At 33.0% G+C, this 17,427-nt stretch overlaps 1 protein-coding gene across 2 annotated transcripts; it reads right to left on the minus strand.

The window, feature by feature from the left end:
* Window positions 1-1,155: 1,155 nt before the first annotated feature.
* Window positions 1,156-17,397, minus strand: LOC132543142 (E3 ubiquitin-protein ligase arih1l-like). Of its 2 annotated transcripts, none has more exons than XM_060206609.1 (14): window positions 16,895-17,397; window positions 14,929-14,996; window positions 14,386-14,473; window positions 13,402-13,476; window positions 13,011-13,159; window positions 12,377-12,443; window positions 11,712-11,818; window positions 10,956-11,070; window positions 10,367-10,497; window positions 9,854-9,911; window positions 9,480-9,563; window positions 8,801-8,974; window positions 8,271-8,383; window positions 1,156-7,099 (listed from the first exon to the last, which is right to left on the minus strand). In XM_060206609.1, the coding sequence occupies exons 1-14, from the start codon at window positions 17,108-17,110 to the stop codon at window positions 7,012-7,014; spliced, it is 1,533 nt and encodes a 510-aa protein (XP_060062592.1). In that variant the 5' UTR covers window positions 17,111-17,397; the 3' UTR covers window positions 1,156-7,011. The 2 variants fall into 2 exon arrangements, with proteins under 2 accessions (XP_060062592.1, XP_060062591.1); XM_060206608.1 differs by having other exon boundaries at window positions 13,402-13,479; window positions 16,895-17,396.
* Between the last annotated feature and the right edge of the window lie 30 nt (window positions 17,398-17,427).

Consider the following 17,427-nt stretch of genomic DNA (forward strand, 5'->3'; position numbering starts at 1 on the left):
TCTCTCGCTCTCCTACTCTCTCCTTTCTCAGTTCACAATTGAAATCTCCAACTCTGTCTTAGTTTTAGAATATTATTTAGTTTTTAGAGGTATCAAACCCAAATCACACATGAAATATCAATACATTTTTTTGTGCTCAACAGAACACATTTTTAGGTCATGGTTGCCAACTGGTTTAAGTCAGTAGCCCTCTACATCTGGATGGCAGGCTTGAAGCTTATATATGGGACAGTTGGCAGATACTGACTGCAGACCAGTGGTTTTTCTTGCAGGAACTCCAGCTTCTTCAATCATCTAATCCTTGAATGTCTTTAAATGACCCCGGATGTTTTAAAATTGGATGCAATGTAACACTCACTTGGATCTTTATGACCAACAGTACTATATATGTGCATATGTTCCACGTTTAACACATTTGACCCCTGTGACCTTTAATATGGGTCAAGGTCATTTCTTTTTGCAAACTTTCTTGGACTTCATAAAAGGAACATACTGACCAAATATAATGATTTTAGGCATTTCGATACTTCAGAAGAAATTGTTAAAACATTTTAGCACATTTGACCCCTGTGACCTTGAAGATTGGTCAAGGTCATTTCTTATAGTAAACTTCGTAGGACACCATAAGAGGAACATAGTAGCCTAATATAATAATTCTAGGCCTTCTGGTATTTTAGAAGAAGTTGTTGAAGGTTTTAACACATTTGACCTCTGTGACCTTGAATATGGGTCAAGGTCATTTCTTTTTGCAAACTTTGTTGGGCTTCATCAAAGGAACCTTCTAGCCAAATATGATAACTCTACACCTATCGTTATTTCAGAAGAAGTTGTTGAAATGAAAAGTTGACAGACGCAGTATAACCTCACTTGGCCCTTTGGGTCAGGTGAGCTAATAAATTAAACATTTCAGGTATTTAGAACAGATAGACTATCATTGTCCCATACTATAAAAGATATGTCAACTTGAATTTGGCATGGAATGGACCCAAAATCCAACATGGCTGTCTATGGGACTAAGGAGAAACTTTTTCATGAAATTTGAGAACAGCATATCTTCTCAAGATACAGCAATAAGAAGAATGATTGTTAGACTGACAAAGGGCATTTTGACTGCCTGTCATCTTAAGACTTTGGGGTAAAAAACAGAGGCACAACAAATTTGGTTATCTTTATTATTTAACACTATATCACAACGTACATGATTGTACACAAAAATTTCTCCTGAAAGAAAAAACCTCATATTCCTGTTAAGTTAATGATTTTTGAGAAATGCACACTTCTCTCTCACGTTTAATCCATAGCAACATCGACATTTTACGAGAATAAAAAATCTAAATATGAAGCTTTTGAAGGCCTATAAACATGAGTACAATATCTATTTACTTCTGGAGTTCAAATGGGCGCCATGACTTACAAAAGAAATACTTGATATTTCAGTCAATGATTTGAAATGTTGTAATGGTTTGGGGTGAAAATATTTTACAAGATGATGCAAATATGGATTTATGATACCTTGATAATTACGAAGCATATTTGTAAATTATCAAAACTAAATTCTTTGAATACATTATTCAACTCAATTCTGATTTTTTCTCAGAAACATGTCATACTGTTTTCAAATTTTAATCGTATTAAGGTTTATACTCAATTATAAATGTTGAAATGTGAAAGATTTTTTTTTTTAACTTCCCTTCGTAATTTCCTTTTATAAGCATACAAAGAATGTTCATTACTTTGTCTTTTGTACAGTAAAACAATCCTTTCTGATATTTTATTCCTTTTCCAAATAAAACAGTTTTTTTATTTCACTTTTCAAATTTTCTCCCTTGTATTCTCTTTCATCATTTCCCTTCAGGTTGTCTCCTTTGAATTTTGCTCACCATGCTTTCACATACATCTTTTGGGTTACATAATCTTGTTCCAGAATTGAAAAGAATAAAAGTTGAGAATAAGACAAAAACAAATGATTTTAAACTTGATACTTAGACAGAACACAACATAAGCAGACACTTTTATTTTCATTCTAAAGATTCTTGAAAGTGTCGTGTACCAGTAATCCTATGTAATTACTAAGACTTCTTTTACTGGAAAATGCCTTCAACTCCAAATGCCAAACATGTTTCAATAAAGAGTATGTTTTTTTTACTCTGCAAATACTCAAGGGGCCATTATACCACTAATTACCCGAAATCAGGAGCGTGTTTACTGCAGGATAATGCAATATCATTGAAATATATATTATTGGACATTAATGTTGATGGGAGAGCTTATCATGTACCATGGCCTTATTGCTGCAAAAATTCAGCAAGGTCTTGATCATGATGAAATGATTAGATTAACATTATCAAATGTTCAGGAAGAACTTGTAGTAACTAAATTATTTGATATGTGTATTTTGCAGATGTCACCGAAATGGGAAAAAAATATATTACTTTTCAATTATGGAGACATTTGTCTAAGGTTATTTTCATCCTCAAATCAAATTTTTTATATTCATCAAATGTTTTAAATTTGCACCCTGAAATATATAAATACACTTCACCTATAATAACATGGAAGAATAGGCTACTTTCTATTTTCACTCCTACTAATTTATGAAAGGGCAAACCAGACAAAAGTGAGACTGCAGCAACAAGAGACCTTACAGCCTTGACGGTCACCTGAGATAAGCAAATTTGAACATAAAGGTTAAAAGGCAGTTATCAAGTGTCATGAAACAGAAATTCTGACATTGAATCTAGTAAACCAGTGTCAATACATGCATACCATCAAGACTGTCATCCTATACTGATCATTCTTATTAAGTTATTTCTTGTGGGAAATAGCCAGCATTAAAAATACTATTTTTCTATGCAAATTACGGTCGTCTCAAAAAACATATTCCTTCCCAGGAAGAAATGAGAGACTCATTTTGGTAATTAGAGCACTTAAATGCTTCCATTCATGAAGAGTATTTGATTCTACCATATCTGGGTGTTGAGAAGAAGATTTTTGAAATTTAAGTTAATTTGACCCCTTTTGGCCCCGACCATCAGCCCCTGGGGGCCAGTCAGGATCTTCAGTTCATTAAGAGTATTTGATTCAACCATATCTGGGTTATGAGAAGATTTTTGAAATCTTGGTCAATTTGACCCCTTTTTGCCTGCCCTTCAGGCTCCTTGGGGGTGGGGACTGTATAATTCATAATTTTATTTCATCTTACGCCAGGGAAGGTTTCTGCAAAATTTCATTGAAATTGGATCAGGAGTTTTTTAGAAGAAGTTGAAAGTGTTGAATTGTTTACTGAAGACGCCAGATGATGGGCATTAGAATAGGCCACCACGAGACTTTGTCTCGGCAACCTAAAAATATTGTGGATAGGCAGGTCTCTGCAGAGTAAGTTTCATTTAGCAAAATGATGTTAGTTTCATCATGATTTTATCCTATATAAACTTAAGTTTAATATCTGTGAATCAGAAGAAATTATAGCCTTTTGTTTTCATGTTTTTTTGTTTTTTTTTCCTCGGTGGGAAGAGGGGAGGGGATGATCAAAAGGTGTAGGGTTCGAGAATGTTCCTTTCAGTTTCCAAATAATCATAAATAGCTGTTTTATCATAATTCCAAGTTAAAGAACACTATACAAGAAATATTTAGATTTTCCATAATAGGAACCACATGTTTTCTTTCTTCCTAAATATAAGCAAAACTTCCTACCTAATGCCAAAATATCATCACAACAAACAGAAATACAGTTGTACAAGTCATCCTATCATTTTGAATTGCACAACAGAAAGATTGTTAATGTTCTAAATGAAATTAATAACAAACAAATTAATCATAGCATAAATCTCTTATTTCAATCTTTAAAACATATATAAACAAGTGATACTTTGTTTCTACATAACAAAAAAAAATATCTAGACCACAAACAAATAGGTTGAGGATACAAAAACAGGTGTTGGAGACCATTTTTGTAGCTATGCATACAATATTGGATTTAAAGGGAAGTGACTGTTTGTTAGGTATATTTTGAAAAAAAATTTCAGCAGTGTTGAAACAAATACTGGTGTTAATACATACAAATACATATAAGGTTTTTATGAATTATTTCTAAACAATCTGATAAAGAGAATATGTGCTATAAGTTTCAGTCAGAATTAATTGGCATACCTCTGTTTATATGCAAGCCAGTGCAGTTTACAGTAATTTCAACACCTATCAAAATGTTATACATCAGATAATCTGTACAAAGAAAAAGAATTCTTGGCTACTAAGCCATTTTTATCAAATTTTGAATACAGAATCCACATTTTCTTAATACTGCTCACAAAACACCCAAAGTTTCATCATTTTCCTGTTCTAAAAAGTGACACCTAATTGAAGCCAAATTAAAATACTGGTAAGGAATTTAAAAAAAAAAAAAAAAAATCTTCTGACAATCTTGATTTGAATATCATCATCAATGGTTGTGATATCTTCTGTAAAATTACTGTTGAATAAGGCAAGAACTGATTCTATACAAAACAGATGATGAAAACAAGCAGAAAGAAAGTAAATGCAAACCTTTTTAAAACCCCTTTGGTTTATAGCTTTTTCACACAGATTCACACCCTCTACCTTAAAACCCTCTCAATAATTTTCAACACATACATATCCATTTGCAGCTGTTTGTTTACCAAAAACATTCAGAAATAAACATAAATTATGATGAAGTTGAGAAAGTTACATACCAAAGCAACTTCTATGTGTTACTGCTGAAAATAGTGTTACTTCAGGTAAAACTCTGACACAGTATTACCTTTCATGATTATGCAAGAATTAATCTTTTTGTATTTTAGAGTGTTCAAATGTATCTGTAAATATTTTACTAACTATAATTGTTCCAACTTGAAGTACAATTTCTTTAATTGCTATCTTTCTAAAAACTTCAGGTAAAACTCTGACACAGTATTACCTTTCATGATTATGCAAGAATTAATCTTTTTGTATTTTAGAGTGTTCAAATGTATCTGTAAATATTTTACTAACTATAATTGTTCCAACTTGAAGTACAATTTCTTTAATTGCTATCTTTCTAAAAAAGACGGTTCATGCAGAATTTGAATAAATACTGTAACTTTGATTTACTTACTATAGACATATATTTAGCTTTGAAAATCAACCAGGTAACCATTTACAGTTTTTACGATGAAAACACTTTAAATTCCTTCACATAGCACTTCAAATTTCTTAATATGAGATAATCAGTAATTTGTAGAAGATGCAGGAAGCATATGACTAAATCCACAAAGCATACTCTGTTATGAAGCAGACTACATAACAGTGATTCTAACAAAAACCAATTGCATGCTGTTCAGACTTCCACAATCTATACAAACATGGACCATTACCCAGTGTTACAAACACATTCTGTTTAGTTCTATGTATGCTGCTAAACAATTATATGTATATTTAGATCCACAGCAAAAAGTCTTCATACATTTCACTTGACAATTCCACATAATTTTGTTTCTATATTAATAATTTCCTAAATACAGCAAAATCCATCTCTTTTGTGATAATTCTTTTTAAATACTGTTGCTAAGAAATGTGATCCATGTACCATGTATACTTCATGCATTTCTCTTTCCAATGTTAATTAGTATGTTAATGGTTATTCCAAAAACAGACACATAACCAAGCCAGAGGATCCTGTCTTAAACTTACTGACAAAATTGGAACAGATTTTGCTTGATAAATTATCTATATTATCTAACAGTCTCCATCAATGACAAAAGTGAATTTGATTCTGGTGCAATGTGTTTCCATATTGAGATGAAAATCATATTGTGAACAGTTTTAACATCAAATTAGACAAGTGCATTATAAGAATTTATGGGCTATTCTAGTATAACAGGTACCTAACCCCAGGATTCTAAAAAAAATCACTTCTGTTCCCTGCCTTCAGTTCTCTAATTGATTACTATAAGTGGTTTCCCACCCCCTGCCCCCTCAAAAAAAAACATCTGTAATCCTGGGATAGGATACATGTTTTACTGAAATATCTCCCAAGTGGAAAATTCCAAAGCTTTATATATTCTTTCAAGAAAGTGCATGTAAAGTTCTGTATAACGACATCAAGTTTTTCTGCTGTCTTTTTTCTTCTTGTCTCGAAAACAATTTAAAAAAACATTTCTATAGCAATTCTTGATGCTTGTGTGGGATCAATTGAGAGGTCTGGTAAAAAGCTTTTTTCCCCTCAGTACAAAGTTAAGATATATTAATGGAGTTACTCTATCATAAATATTTTAATTGTGAACATAAAAAAAAAAGAATATACACAATGATATGTCAAACCATAGTGTATGTGTATACAAAAAGGATAAATAAAAAACAGGATTTATTACTGAAAATAAAATTTGATTTGGATGCAGAATATAATGATTATCATGAACAAATAAAAAATATTTCTTAAATATCCGATTTCTGTACTTGTTTAGGAAAACATCTTCCTTGCATTAAACACGCAAAAAAAATAAATAAAAACAGAAATTACCTTTCATCCTCAACTAGATAAAATGTTTTTCATCAGAATATTTCTCCGTCTTTATCCAGCTGCGACAGAATCCAGAAAAATGCTGTATTCTGTCTATAGATTGCAGATTGAACGAAATCACACCAGGTTTCATTCTTAATTCATTCTATAATCCATCAACACTCGTCACTACCGATCAAAACTTAAACCAGACTTTCAGAATTCATATAAGCATATATTTTAATGTACACATATTCCACATACGCATTCATGTACAGATGAAAATACTCATTGGCGCGAGCATACAAAATACAAGGTTATCACGAAAACGGGATCCATTTACCAAATTATAACAATGTTTCTGATGATCTGATCAAGTGTGTATCCCAACATGGCTTCCACATGGATCTTATTGTACCAAGTTTGTATGGACATTGATTTCTCTTTTGGGTCCAGTATCCCTCCCCTTCAGTCTCAATCCATGCTTTACAGAATGCCATCATAGTTGGGTTTGGAATTTAGAAGAAATCATGATACTCCCACAGTTCCTTTTCATAGCCTTCGTGTACGTGATCCAAGAGTACATTTCGTCTGCTTTCACAGTATCTGAAGGAAAAAGTAGAATGTTAATGTAAGATTATTTAGATTGGAACCACATTTCATCTGCTTTCACAAAAGTATAACATTAGAATCACTGATCAATTAAGTTGGTTCAAGCAATGTAAAACCAATGGTTTGTCTTCTTTCAAATGCATTACTTTGAGAGTCAAACCATCAGGTTTTTCATAGCACTTAAGACAAGATTCTTTCTGCCAATTCCATAAAGAATTGTGCAGGTATATGTCAACTAAACAGAAAATAGAGCTAAATAAACTCTAAAAGGACCCATCTGAAAACTGGTAACAAAATTAATAGGTTTGCCAAGGCTCATGAAGATATTAATGAATTTGTCAGAAAATGTGTCAAATCTAGGCTTGTCAGGAAGGAAACTGCAGAAAATTATAAGTCATTAAACTCAATACCTGTTGAGACTTTCCAGAGTCACTAGCAATATTGTTTCTAAAGTCACTAATTCTGTCGAGATTTTCCATATAATTCTGAAGTCACTCATACAATCAAGGCTTTTCATAAATATCCATAGTCAATAGTTCTGTTAAGATTTGTCAGTCACCATCTGTCAAGACTTGCCAGTCACTAGTTCTGTCAAGGCTTGCCAGTCGCTAGTTCTGTCAAGGCTTGCCAGTCACTAGTTCTGTCAATACTTACAAGAAATTCCAGTCCCAACATCATATTTGTCGAAGTTCTAAATGCTTGTCAAACTCTACACATTTGTAAGATCAAATAACACATTTGTAACATCAAATCAGGTCTTTCTAAGATTAAAAGAAAACAGCTGAGTTGAATACAATCACTTCCAGGTCTTTTTTCATCCCTCTATACACAACAAACAACTTATCAAGGTTATAACCTATGCTGGAGTATAGTGAAAACAGCTGTACACAGATTTAAAACTTTGTCCAACAAAATTTGAACACAGCTCTATCAAATTCATACATTTCCCAAGAATTCCCCACTGAAAATCTGTTGATGAAATTGTCTTCATCAAAAGTGTCATCCATAAGGCCTAGCCGAATTTTGAAAAATAAAATGCGATAACTTTGTTTTATTTTTTTTTTTTCAATGGAACCAATTTAAGGATTTTCTCAAGGTTGGATACATTAATAGAGCACACGTGACACCACTGTGCACTCATTAGAGACAAACCCTAAAACCTTACCTGTATTTATCTTGTACTTTCTGTTTGATGTCGTGCAACATGTCTGAGGTGATATCCCTCTCTAAATACTCGGAGAGTTGTTCTGTAGCATTTTCTAAATCCTTCTGATTATCCTGAAGATAAACAAATGATCCATTTTTTATACACAGCAGAATTAAGTACAAATTACATATAGATAACAATTGTGAATCAACTCTTTTCACAGACACTACTTATTATCTGAAAAAGACATCCTTGAAATGTATTGGTTTATAAGGCCATTATTTACATTTGCATCCTTTTCCTGATTAAAACTTTTGAATGAATTTATAGTAGGAAATATTACCAGCACGATATACCATAATTATAACCATGCTTACAACAAACTTATTTGGATTCTATTTATAGACCACTTGTTTGGATTCTATTTATAGACCACTTGTTTGAATTTGATTTACATACCACTTGTTTGGATTCTATTTATAGACCACCTGTTTGGATTCTATAGATGACAGATGACTTGTTAGGTTTCTTTACAAATGATGCATTACCTCAAATATGATAGACTGGTTGTTCTTCTTTAAGTAGAAGGCGAAGACATAGGTAAACATAAGTGTCTGGCGACACTGACATAGAACATCCACGGCTTTCTTCAGGAACTGCACCTCAATCCACGACATGTGTTGCTGCATCTCTTCCATCTTTAGTTTCACAGAGGTGTACAGCTGAGCGAGAAACAGAACTCAATTAATGACTTCATTCAACCCAGCAAAACATATGACTTAATCTTTTACAGTTTACAGCTTAGAAAAAAAATCCTCTGTGGTGACCACTGGTTTTCCACAGATCAGACCTTTTACCATGTAAAAGTATCTAATATTTCCTTCAACTTTGTAGCCAATGTAGACTATTAAAATTTCCAGTCTGATTTTCAAAATAAAGTAACAGAACACATTTCTGAGGAGGCATCTTCATCCACACATATCGGGGAGCAATTTCAAATTCAAAATATTTTTTTATTTCCATAATGACTTTGGTCTTTCTATACAAATTTAATTTTTAATTATCTATAAACTTCAAACTCTGATTAAAGCTAACTACTTTCTATGCATCAAGGAATCTGTACACTTCTTCTGTCTATTATCAAACTTGTAGTGTCTGCAACCTTTGACTGTTCGATTGAACTCTGTACAGTCAACACTCTACTGCCCATCATCGGAGAGGCCTTACCTTGTTCTCAAACTTGAGACTCTGCATGTGATTCATGTATCGATTGCAATAGAATAGGTATCTCTGGAGTTGACCCCGCGATTTCTGTCAAATATAGATAGTGCATTAGTATCTCTACACAAATGACCCAGTTATTCCAAATCAAATTCTGCAAAATATTTTTATAAACAACCTTGAATAATTAACACTTCATTTTTGTTTCATTAGATTTTTTGAATTGATAATTCATGCAAAGAGAACTTAAGAATTTTTGTTTGTCTACACAAACAAAGCAGTTCGAGATACTGAGATCGAGCAATAAAATCTCACAGAATGAACAATAGTTGGTCTAAATGAGAAAGCTGTTTACAGGTCTCCAGCTTTTTCTGACCTACCTCCTGGTTGTCTCTAGCTTTCTTGGCTTCATCCTCATCATACCTGTTACAGTTATACCTGTAAAACAAAAGACAACCAAAATATTTTCATTTTTACCATACATCATTCAATCTATTGAATTCCAACTGGCAGACATCACCACTACTTTAAAACTTTGTTTCAGTATTCTTCGTGTGATTTTTTTTGTTCAAACTTGTGTTAAGGTTTATCCCTAAATAAAGCATTACAAATGAGATGATCTTATGCCAAGTAAGGATGATAAAGAATGAGATGATGCCTACCTTCACCAATATCAGAAGAGAAATAGTTTATAAAACTAGCAAGCTCTTATCTTTTTGAATTGATAATTAGGCTTGAGAAGTGACCACATTTTTTTATGAAAGCTTTTCTGTAACAAGCTGCAAATGTCTAAATACATACTTTAAAATGAGGATCTGTGAGGTTCCCAGGATACTAGACACCATATGGTACCAGCTGGACACCCAGCAGAAGTCTATCCTACAGATACTTACCAAGAAGATCCATGAGGCTCCCAGGGTCCTAAACACACCCAACAGAAATCTGCCCTACAGTTCTGGTTCTTGCAAACCATGTGGTTACATCCGCCATCCTTTTCTATCGTCACATGACACTTGGGACATTCCTGGAGTAAATAGAATTTCTTTTTACATCCTGGTCTTAAACACATATATTTGTAGTATATCGGTATATCACAATTCATTTTTTATACACTTTTAATAACATATCAAATTATCTGTTAATGGTAAAAATGCTAAGGATAACATAAGACCTCAATATTTCACTGAATTTCAAACAGAACACTGCATTTTCTTCATACCAGCACCTAGGTAAATATATAGTCAGACCGTGGTATTTTTTTTACAAATATTGAGTAAGATGTATTTGATACAAAATTTGTAATAAAAAAAGCTATACCATGGCTGTTTTTTTCCTAAACAAAATATGAACCATTGATAAATCACATTCTTGAAACAAAGTGAAGTCTCAAAATAACCCTATTACAAGTATCCAAACCAAGAAGATCTTTTCCTAGCACACTTTCGTAAATACTTTAAAGTATACCTATATTACAGAAATTACCTTTGTATTGGCTGCTATCCAATTTGATGTTTCGCTATCATCATCACATTTCTTTATCCATTTCCTAAGCCAAACACATCTCACCGGGTCATGCCAGTTTTCACCACAAGCAAAACTGAAATATGACATGAACTTTCAATACATTTGATAAAGATTTTGAAAAGAGGTTGAGTCTGGAAAACCACTCACAATTTATGAAGTTTTATCATATACTGCTTTTAAACATTTCCTATAAACACATCTACTGCATTAGTCACGTAAGTAAATAATTTTCCTCTCAATCCTTGTCATTTCATGTCAATCATTAATCGGTTCAGAAGTTGTGGTAACTTGAATCTGATGCATCCCCCAATACAAGCAGTTGATTGTAATTTTGACTAACGGAAAATACTGATTAAGTGTCAAACTTCAGGATCTAAGGATCAATTTTGTTATCAACGTAAATGATACTACACAGTTGTTCAGTTTCTGACGCCCATTTTTGCGGTTGTGTTGAATTAGGCTAATTCACAAAGATTCATTCTATGAATATCTACCAAATGGTATCCATGGATATGGGCATATAACATACATTTTCTGTGATTTTGATTCACTGTAAAATGTTTCCTGAGTATTGAATTTCGCACTCTCTTTAATGAATGGAATATACAGAAAGCATATCCCTAACAAATGACATGACTATTTAAAAAGTACTTTTCAGTAATCCATATGACAAATTCAAACATGATACACCACGTGCCACAATTTCCTACTTACCAGAATGTGTGGCCACAAGCACAAGTTACTGGTCTACAGTCAAAGTACCCAACCTTGACAGCATGGCCACAGTCTGGGGCAGGGCACCATCTTAGTAGTCTATTACACTGTCAATCAAATCAAAGCAAACATATATGACTGGGATCTGCTGCCAAGACAAAGCCCTATAATATGTATTGTCAAAATCTTTTGCAAAACTCTACGAAAAGTTAACATTGTCATTTTTTCACCCTATTTTCCATATCTCATGGTTGCAATCTTCTCAAAATAAATGACAAGAAATTGAAACTTGAGATACCTTATTTGACCTCATAATTGCACTTGCCCCTTTCAGCTCATCCCCACATTTTTTGCATGGAAACAGGATGGGTACACTAATTAAAACTTAAACCACATGATCTGTTAATTCAAGTTCAGTCTCTATGTTAATGAAAAAATAAAACAATTTCTTCCACTCAGATATCTAATGGAACCTTTTCCCTGTACAAGTTTCTACTTAGCCCATCTCTTCTGTATTTTGGTAAGTGGACAGTGCCCTTATAAGGTCGAATATGGTAATTAAATGGCACCATAAACAATTAATCAGAAAATAGAAATGATTCTTCATCACAAACTCATGGTCAATTATTTCTTTTGTAGTCTTCGGCTCTTTATCGTAAACTTACTTCTACAAAACTGTTAGTTATAAGATGCTGGTACTTCAATTTCACTTTTCTATCCTTGACTAGTTTCCTGAAAGAGAAACCAATAAAACATTTAAACTACTAAGAATAAAGTACATTCATCTTTTATTGTTTCAACTCTTACTGATGCCATGAAATAAAACTGTCATATATTTCTTGTTGTTGTCAAACTTAAATTTGTTCTGACGTTTTAATAATGAAGAAAACAGAAAAAAAACTTTTCATTTATTTCTAACACTATATATCTAGCTATTGAAAGTACAATTTGCAGCTCATGGACTTGTAATGGAAATATTTCATTGTCACTACCACATTATTGTAGAACAAATAGTGACAAACATGAATACGTTTTAGAACATTATGGAAAGATTGCTCAGAAAGTTCAATGTAAATGTACTAAAATATTACATCTAGTCATTTTTTAAATTTTTTTTTAAATTATTCATCTGAATCATCAGTAAAAAAAACACTTTACAAACATTTTGATTTCATTTTGGTTTTGTTTGATTGTTTTCTTTTAATCCTTTGAAATACATACTTGAAATCTATGCAATTTGTGCCCCTCCCTGCCCTTTCTTTTACTGGGAGATTATTTGTTTATGACATCATAACTTACATGACAGTGGCATCATCTACATAAATATCACAACCATAAGCAGCACAGGATATAGTTTGGCCTTGACCCTCGTCTATAATCTTTGATGTGAGGTAGTCTGTCCAACATGGTACACAGAACTTATGGCCACACTCCAAGCCTGTCATTTCCTATAACAAAGTAGTATATACATACACTGTGTTCAAATGTCTCCTACAGTATTTTCACATGTAATTATATGAATTAATCATTTTTTAACTGCTTATATTTGCTGTTATAGACTAAATTATGTTGACAATTAAGAGACTATTTAAAAAAGAGTTCAGCCAAAAATAAATTATTGTAAATATAAACATCAGGATTTCTATCAGCTGTAATGATAGGCATATTAGAACTATAATATGACACTCACCGTAATGACTTTACCTAAACAACAGATCTCGCAAGTAACTTCCTGGCTAGCTGCCGCAGATGCTGACCGTGTCATCTTCTTTGTCAAAAGTAAACAAGAAAATAGTTTGTAAACGACTTCAGCTTTTTTGTAATTAAACTCAATCAGATTTATGAAATATTATAAACATCTATATCCTACATTGCCATATAACAAAAAAATAAAGTCTGTACATTCCAACATTCTTTTTGAGTTGCTAATACTAAATACTTAATAACAAGAGGCCCTCAGCGCATGTTATGTTCATATCATCAGGATTATGCCAGCATTCATAATGAAACATTTTTGTAGAAATTTGTTGTTACATCAATATTTTAAACATTTCCCAAATTTGACTCACTATCCCGAGTGAAAGCATCCTTGTTTATAACATCTGGTTTCCTGATTCCAAAATAAAACTTTGAAAATTCAGTCAATAGAAAACTTCAACCTTAAAGTTTTATATCCAATCATGGTTTCCTCATGTTTGCTCCATTCATCCACCTTCAAGATGGACAAAGACTTTCACTTACAAAATATTGAGGCCACTTTACCCTAAATGCTTCAAGACCAGTAATTTGCCTACTAGATTTTAACATTTAGAAATTATCCCCAATTGGACCCCATATCTTCGCTGCTCAGGAGGGAGGGTGTGTGTGTTCAGTTCAGTGGGGAATATTCATCCAGAAAAAAATGGACGCTGTGCCAAGGAATAAGTTTCAGACAAAACATTGTGCAAATCCACAAGTACATGCAGAATGTCTAAACCAGTGAGATAATTTAATGAAAATGTGGATGGATCTTGCACCACAACATAGGTCCTCTTCTTAAATCACACAAATTTCTTTGAATGTTAAGTTCCACATGTAAAGAAGTTGGATTTACAAATATGTGTTTCAAATTTTTTTACACTTCATTAGTAGGTGAATAAATTATAGACATTCTTTCCGTAGGCTGAAATATTACCTTGGCAGGTCTGCCTGATGAATCTTTTCTATGTGGACTGACAACATGGGCCTCTGAGAAGAGTCTCTCCTGGTCTCCATCATAATACCTATAAATTAAATAAATTGACTTTCAAGTTAATTAATGCAATATAATGGTCCTCATGCTTCAATGTATCATTGATTTAATGTTGATGAAGAGAATAAAAAGAGAAACTAAATGATGTAATCATTGATCTGCTTAAATAAGAATCAAAAGAAAATATATCGCCTTTATGAACACTAATTTGGAAAAAGCTGAACACAGATACAGTGATTTCTGTACGATTTTCAAAGCAAGTCCAGAACACTTAATTCAAAAATTCTGACAAGCACCACAGGCAGAGCATGAGTTGAGGACTTCTAAATATCAGAGCCCCAAAAATCACTGCATATGTGATTTCAAATATGTATTACACTGATACAAATAAACTGAACTCAATACATTAAGGACAAAAAACAAATGTCACTTCAATTTTATATGGAATACTGACTTAATAAATCATTTTCAAATTGAGCTCCCTACCTTTCCATTAACTTCTCTTTGTCCCATTTGAAATGATTAAGCAAAATCCTTGTGATTGTTGAAGGGATCTAAAAGAAAAGGAGAAAGTGCATCCTTAAGAACTGTTGGGACAGTAAAATGAATTGTGAATGTGAATGATAACTAAGCCATAAAAATTCACTTTATCAGAGACATTAGACACAAAGACATAAACGAAAGTCCATATCCAAGATTTTGAAAATATAACTGTTATAGTTCCTGCTAGCAAGAGCTTTTAACACATTTATGGTACTTGGTGTGGAAAATCAGGCATTTTTATCAGTTTGGCTTTGCCTCTGAAAATTTATATTACAGTCAAGAGCCCCTTACATTATGTAACAGAATTAATTGACTAGGCATAAATGTACAATCAATAAATGTTTATGGAGACCTAATGTTTAGATGTTTCCTATGTCAAAAAGCATATACATTTATAATTTGAATACCCTCATATTGTAACTGAGGTTATTATGTATTTCAATTCTTCCACTAGCAGTGTTGTGGCCAGTATTTAACCAGTGTTACATACTCTCTCTTCAGGAAATATATTGGTCCTCAAGTTTCCAGAAGGGTTACAGCAATGCTTACGAAAGTAACACTAGGTATTATATCTGAGTCCTTGCATGCAATATAACAGAAGTCATTATTTATTTCATTGCCTCCGCTGGGTTTTGAACCCAGGACCTCTGGCTTACTAGTCTGAACCTCCACAGACAAAGCTAAAGAGGAGTTCTCTCAAGCCAAGTGGTACATCGTGACTAGCATTTTACCAGGGTTAAAATATTACAAGGCGTAACAGTATATGTATCATTAATTGACAGTACAAACACCCAGCTACTCTTGAAATTGCCTTGCATCAACCTTAAATACTTGGTCTAATATTTACAGTCATCTGATATTTATCTTGAAGTCAAAATTATGTGGATCCAGTCTTAAAGACAAAGCCACTATGAACAAGTAACAGGTCATTATTTATTTCAATACCTTTGTTAGGATTCGAACCCAAAACCCAAGGATTACCAGTCTGACACTCAACCAATCAAGATAAACAGAAGTTCTTTCTAGTCAAGCAATATATTGCAGCTAGTATTTACCAGGGTTACATACCCCACCCCCTTCTTGGAAATCACTCATCCTTGAGTGCCCATTGGTTACAGCGGTACTTGTGAATATAACGCTTAGTATTATTCCTGGATCCCTACATGGGAGCCAATGTAACAGAGGTCATTATTTATTTCAATGCCTTCACAATGATTCAAACCTGGAACCCCTGGCTTACTAGTCTGACACTCAACCAATCAAGTAAAAAATAGGTTCTCTCTAGCCAAGAAGTATATTGTGGCTAGTATTTACCAGGGTTACATACAGTAAGATCAAACAGTAGCCCAGTTTCTTTACCATGGATTCTGTGTTATTTATAAACCTGCTCCTGCAATTATAATAAATAGATGTATTGCATGTACTCATTATCCTTAATTCAAAAATTAAGATGCAGTACCCAATTTAAAAATGGTTTACTTAAATATTGTCTGTATGATTGGGTGGCTTCCTATTTCCTGTATTTTGATAATCATAATAACTGAAAGTTAAATTACTGCCAGGAATAAAAGTAAACAAACTTCAGCAGCCTAATCCACAATATCAGCAGTTGGGTGTGGAAGCTAAATTTAGAATATGATGCATTACTTTTCCTAATTTGTCAAATAAGGTCGTTTATAAAAATACAATTTTTTAAACTGAAGTAACATAGAAATAACTAAGAATCATATAGAACGCAATTCAACACAAATAGCAATTAGTTCACAACTATTTACCTTTCAAACAGTAAACAACTTGGAGGACAAAACGGAGACAAATTATTGATATTTTGTTCTGGCAAAAAAGAAATACGAGTCTGCTGAGTTTAAATAGTTGTCGACGGAATCTAAAAATACCCTGTAAAACCAACCTGGACAACTGCATTTACGTCTTTAATGCAATCAACCATGAACTGGACAATTTGATCCGCTGTGAAAATTTCGTATGGGAATTCTTCTGCTTCATGTTTCTCTTGTGTCGTCGATGGTTCCGTTTCGAGACCCATATCCACGAAATTATCATCGCCATCGCTTTCTTCTTCTTCTGACATATCGTCGTCATATTCGAAATCATCATCTAGATCCATAGTTGCAATTTTCAACTTTAAACCAACAATATAAAAGCTATTTTCATTCTATTTGGGTGGTTTGCAACTAATCAGACAGACTGCCTTTCTGGTCGTATTTACATCTGTGACGTCACCTTCGGAAATGAAGTGACCCCCAAGGCAACGATGAAATATACTTTCCGTTACATGCGTTGCTTGATCTGCAATTTCACAAAGCATTTGAAATCTAAATGACCTGTTCGCGCTTTATAAGATGACAATATTTTGCTATAAATAGATAAATTACTCTTCTAAGGAGGATTTACGAAGATGATGTCATCTTCGTAGTTTGTTGT

This window comes from Ylistrum balloti, unplaced genomic scaffold (genome assembly GCF_031769215.1).
Source record: "Ylistrum balloti isolate Yb309-2 unplaced genomic scaffold, AGI_CSIRO_Ybal_v1 Utg369740, whole genome shotgun sequence".
Classification (NCBI taxonomy): Eukaryota; Metazoa; Mollusca; class Bivalvia; order Pectinida; family Pectinidae; genus Ylistrum; species Ylistrum balloti.

Excerpts from the sequence above, each read along its gene's own strand:
- LOC132543142 (XM_060206608.1), bottom strand. The coding sequence starts at position 17,110 with ATGGATCTAGATGATGATTTCGAATATGACGACGATATGTCAGAAGAA. Across the intron at positions 9,912-10,366 it reads GAGCCTCATGGATCTTCTTG|GTATAACTGTAACAGGTATG; the intron begins GTAAGTATCTGT and ends TTTGTTTTACAG. Across the intron at positions 7,100-8,270 it reads AAAGTACAAGATAAATACAG|ATACTGTGAAAGCAGACGAA; the intron begins GTAAGGTTTTAG and ends TTTTTCCTTCAG.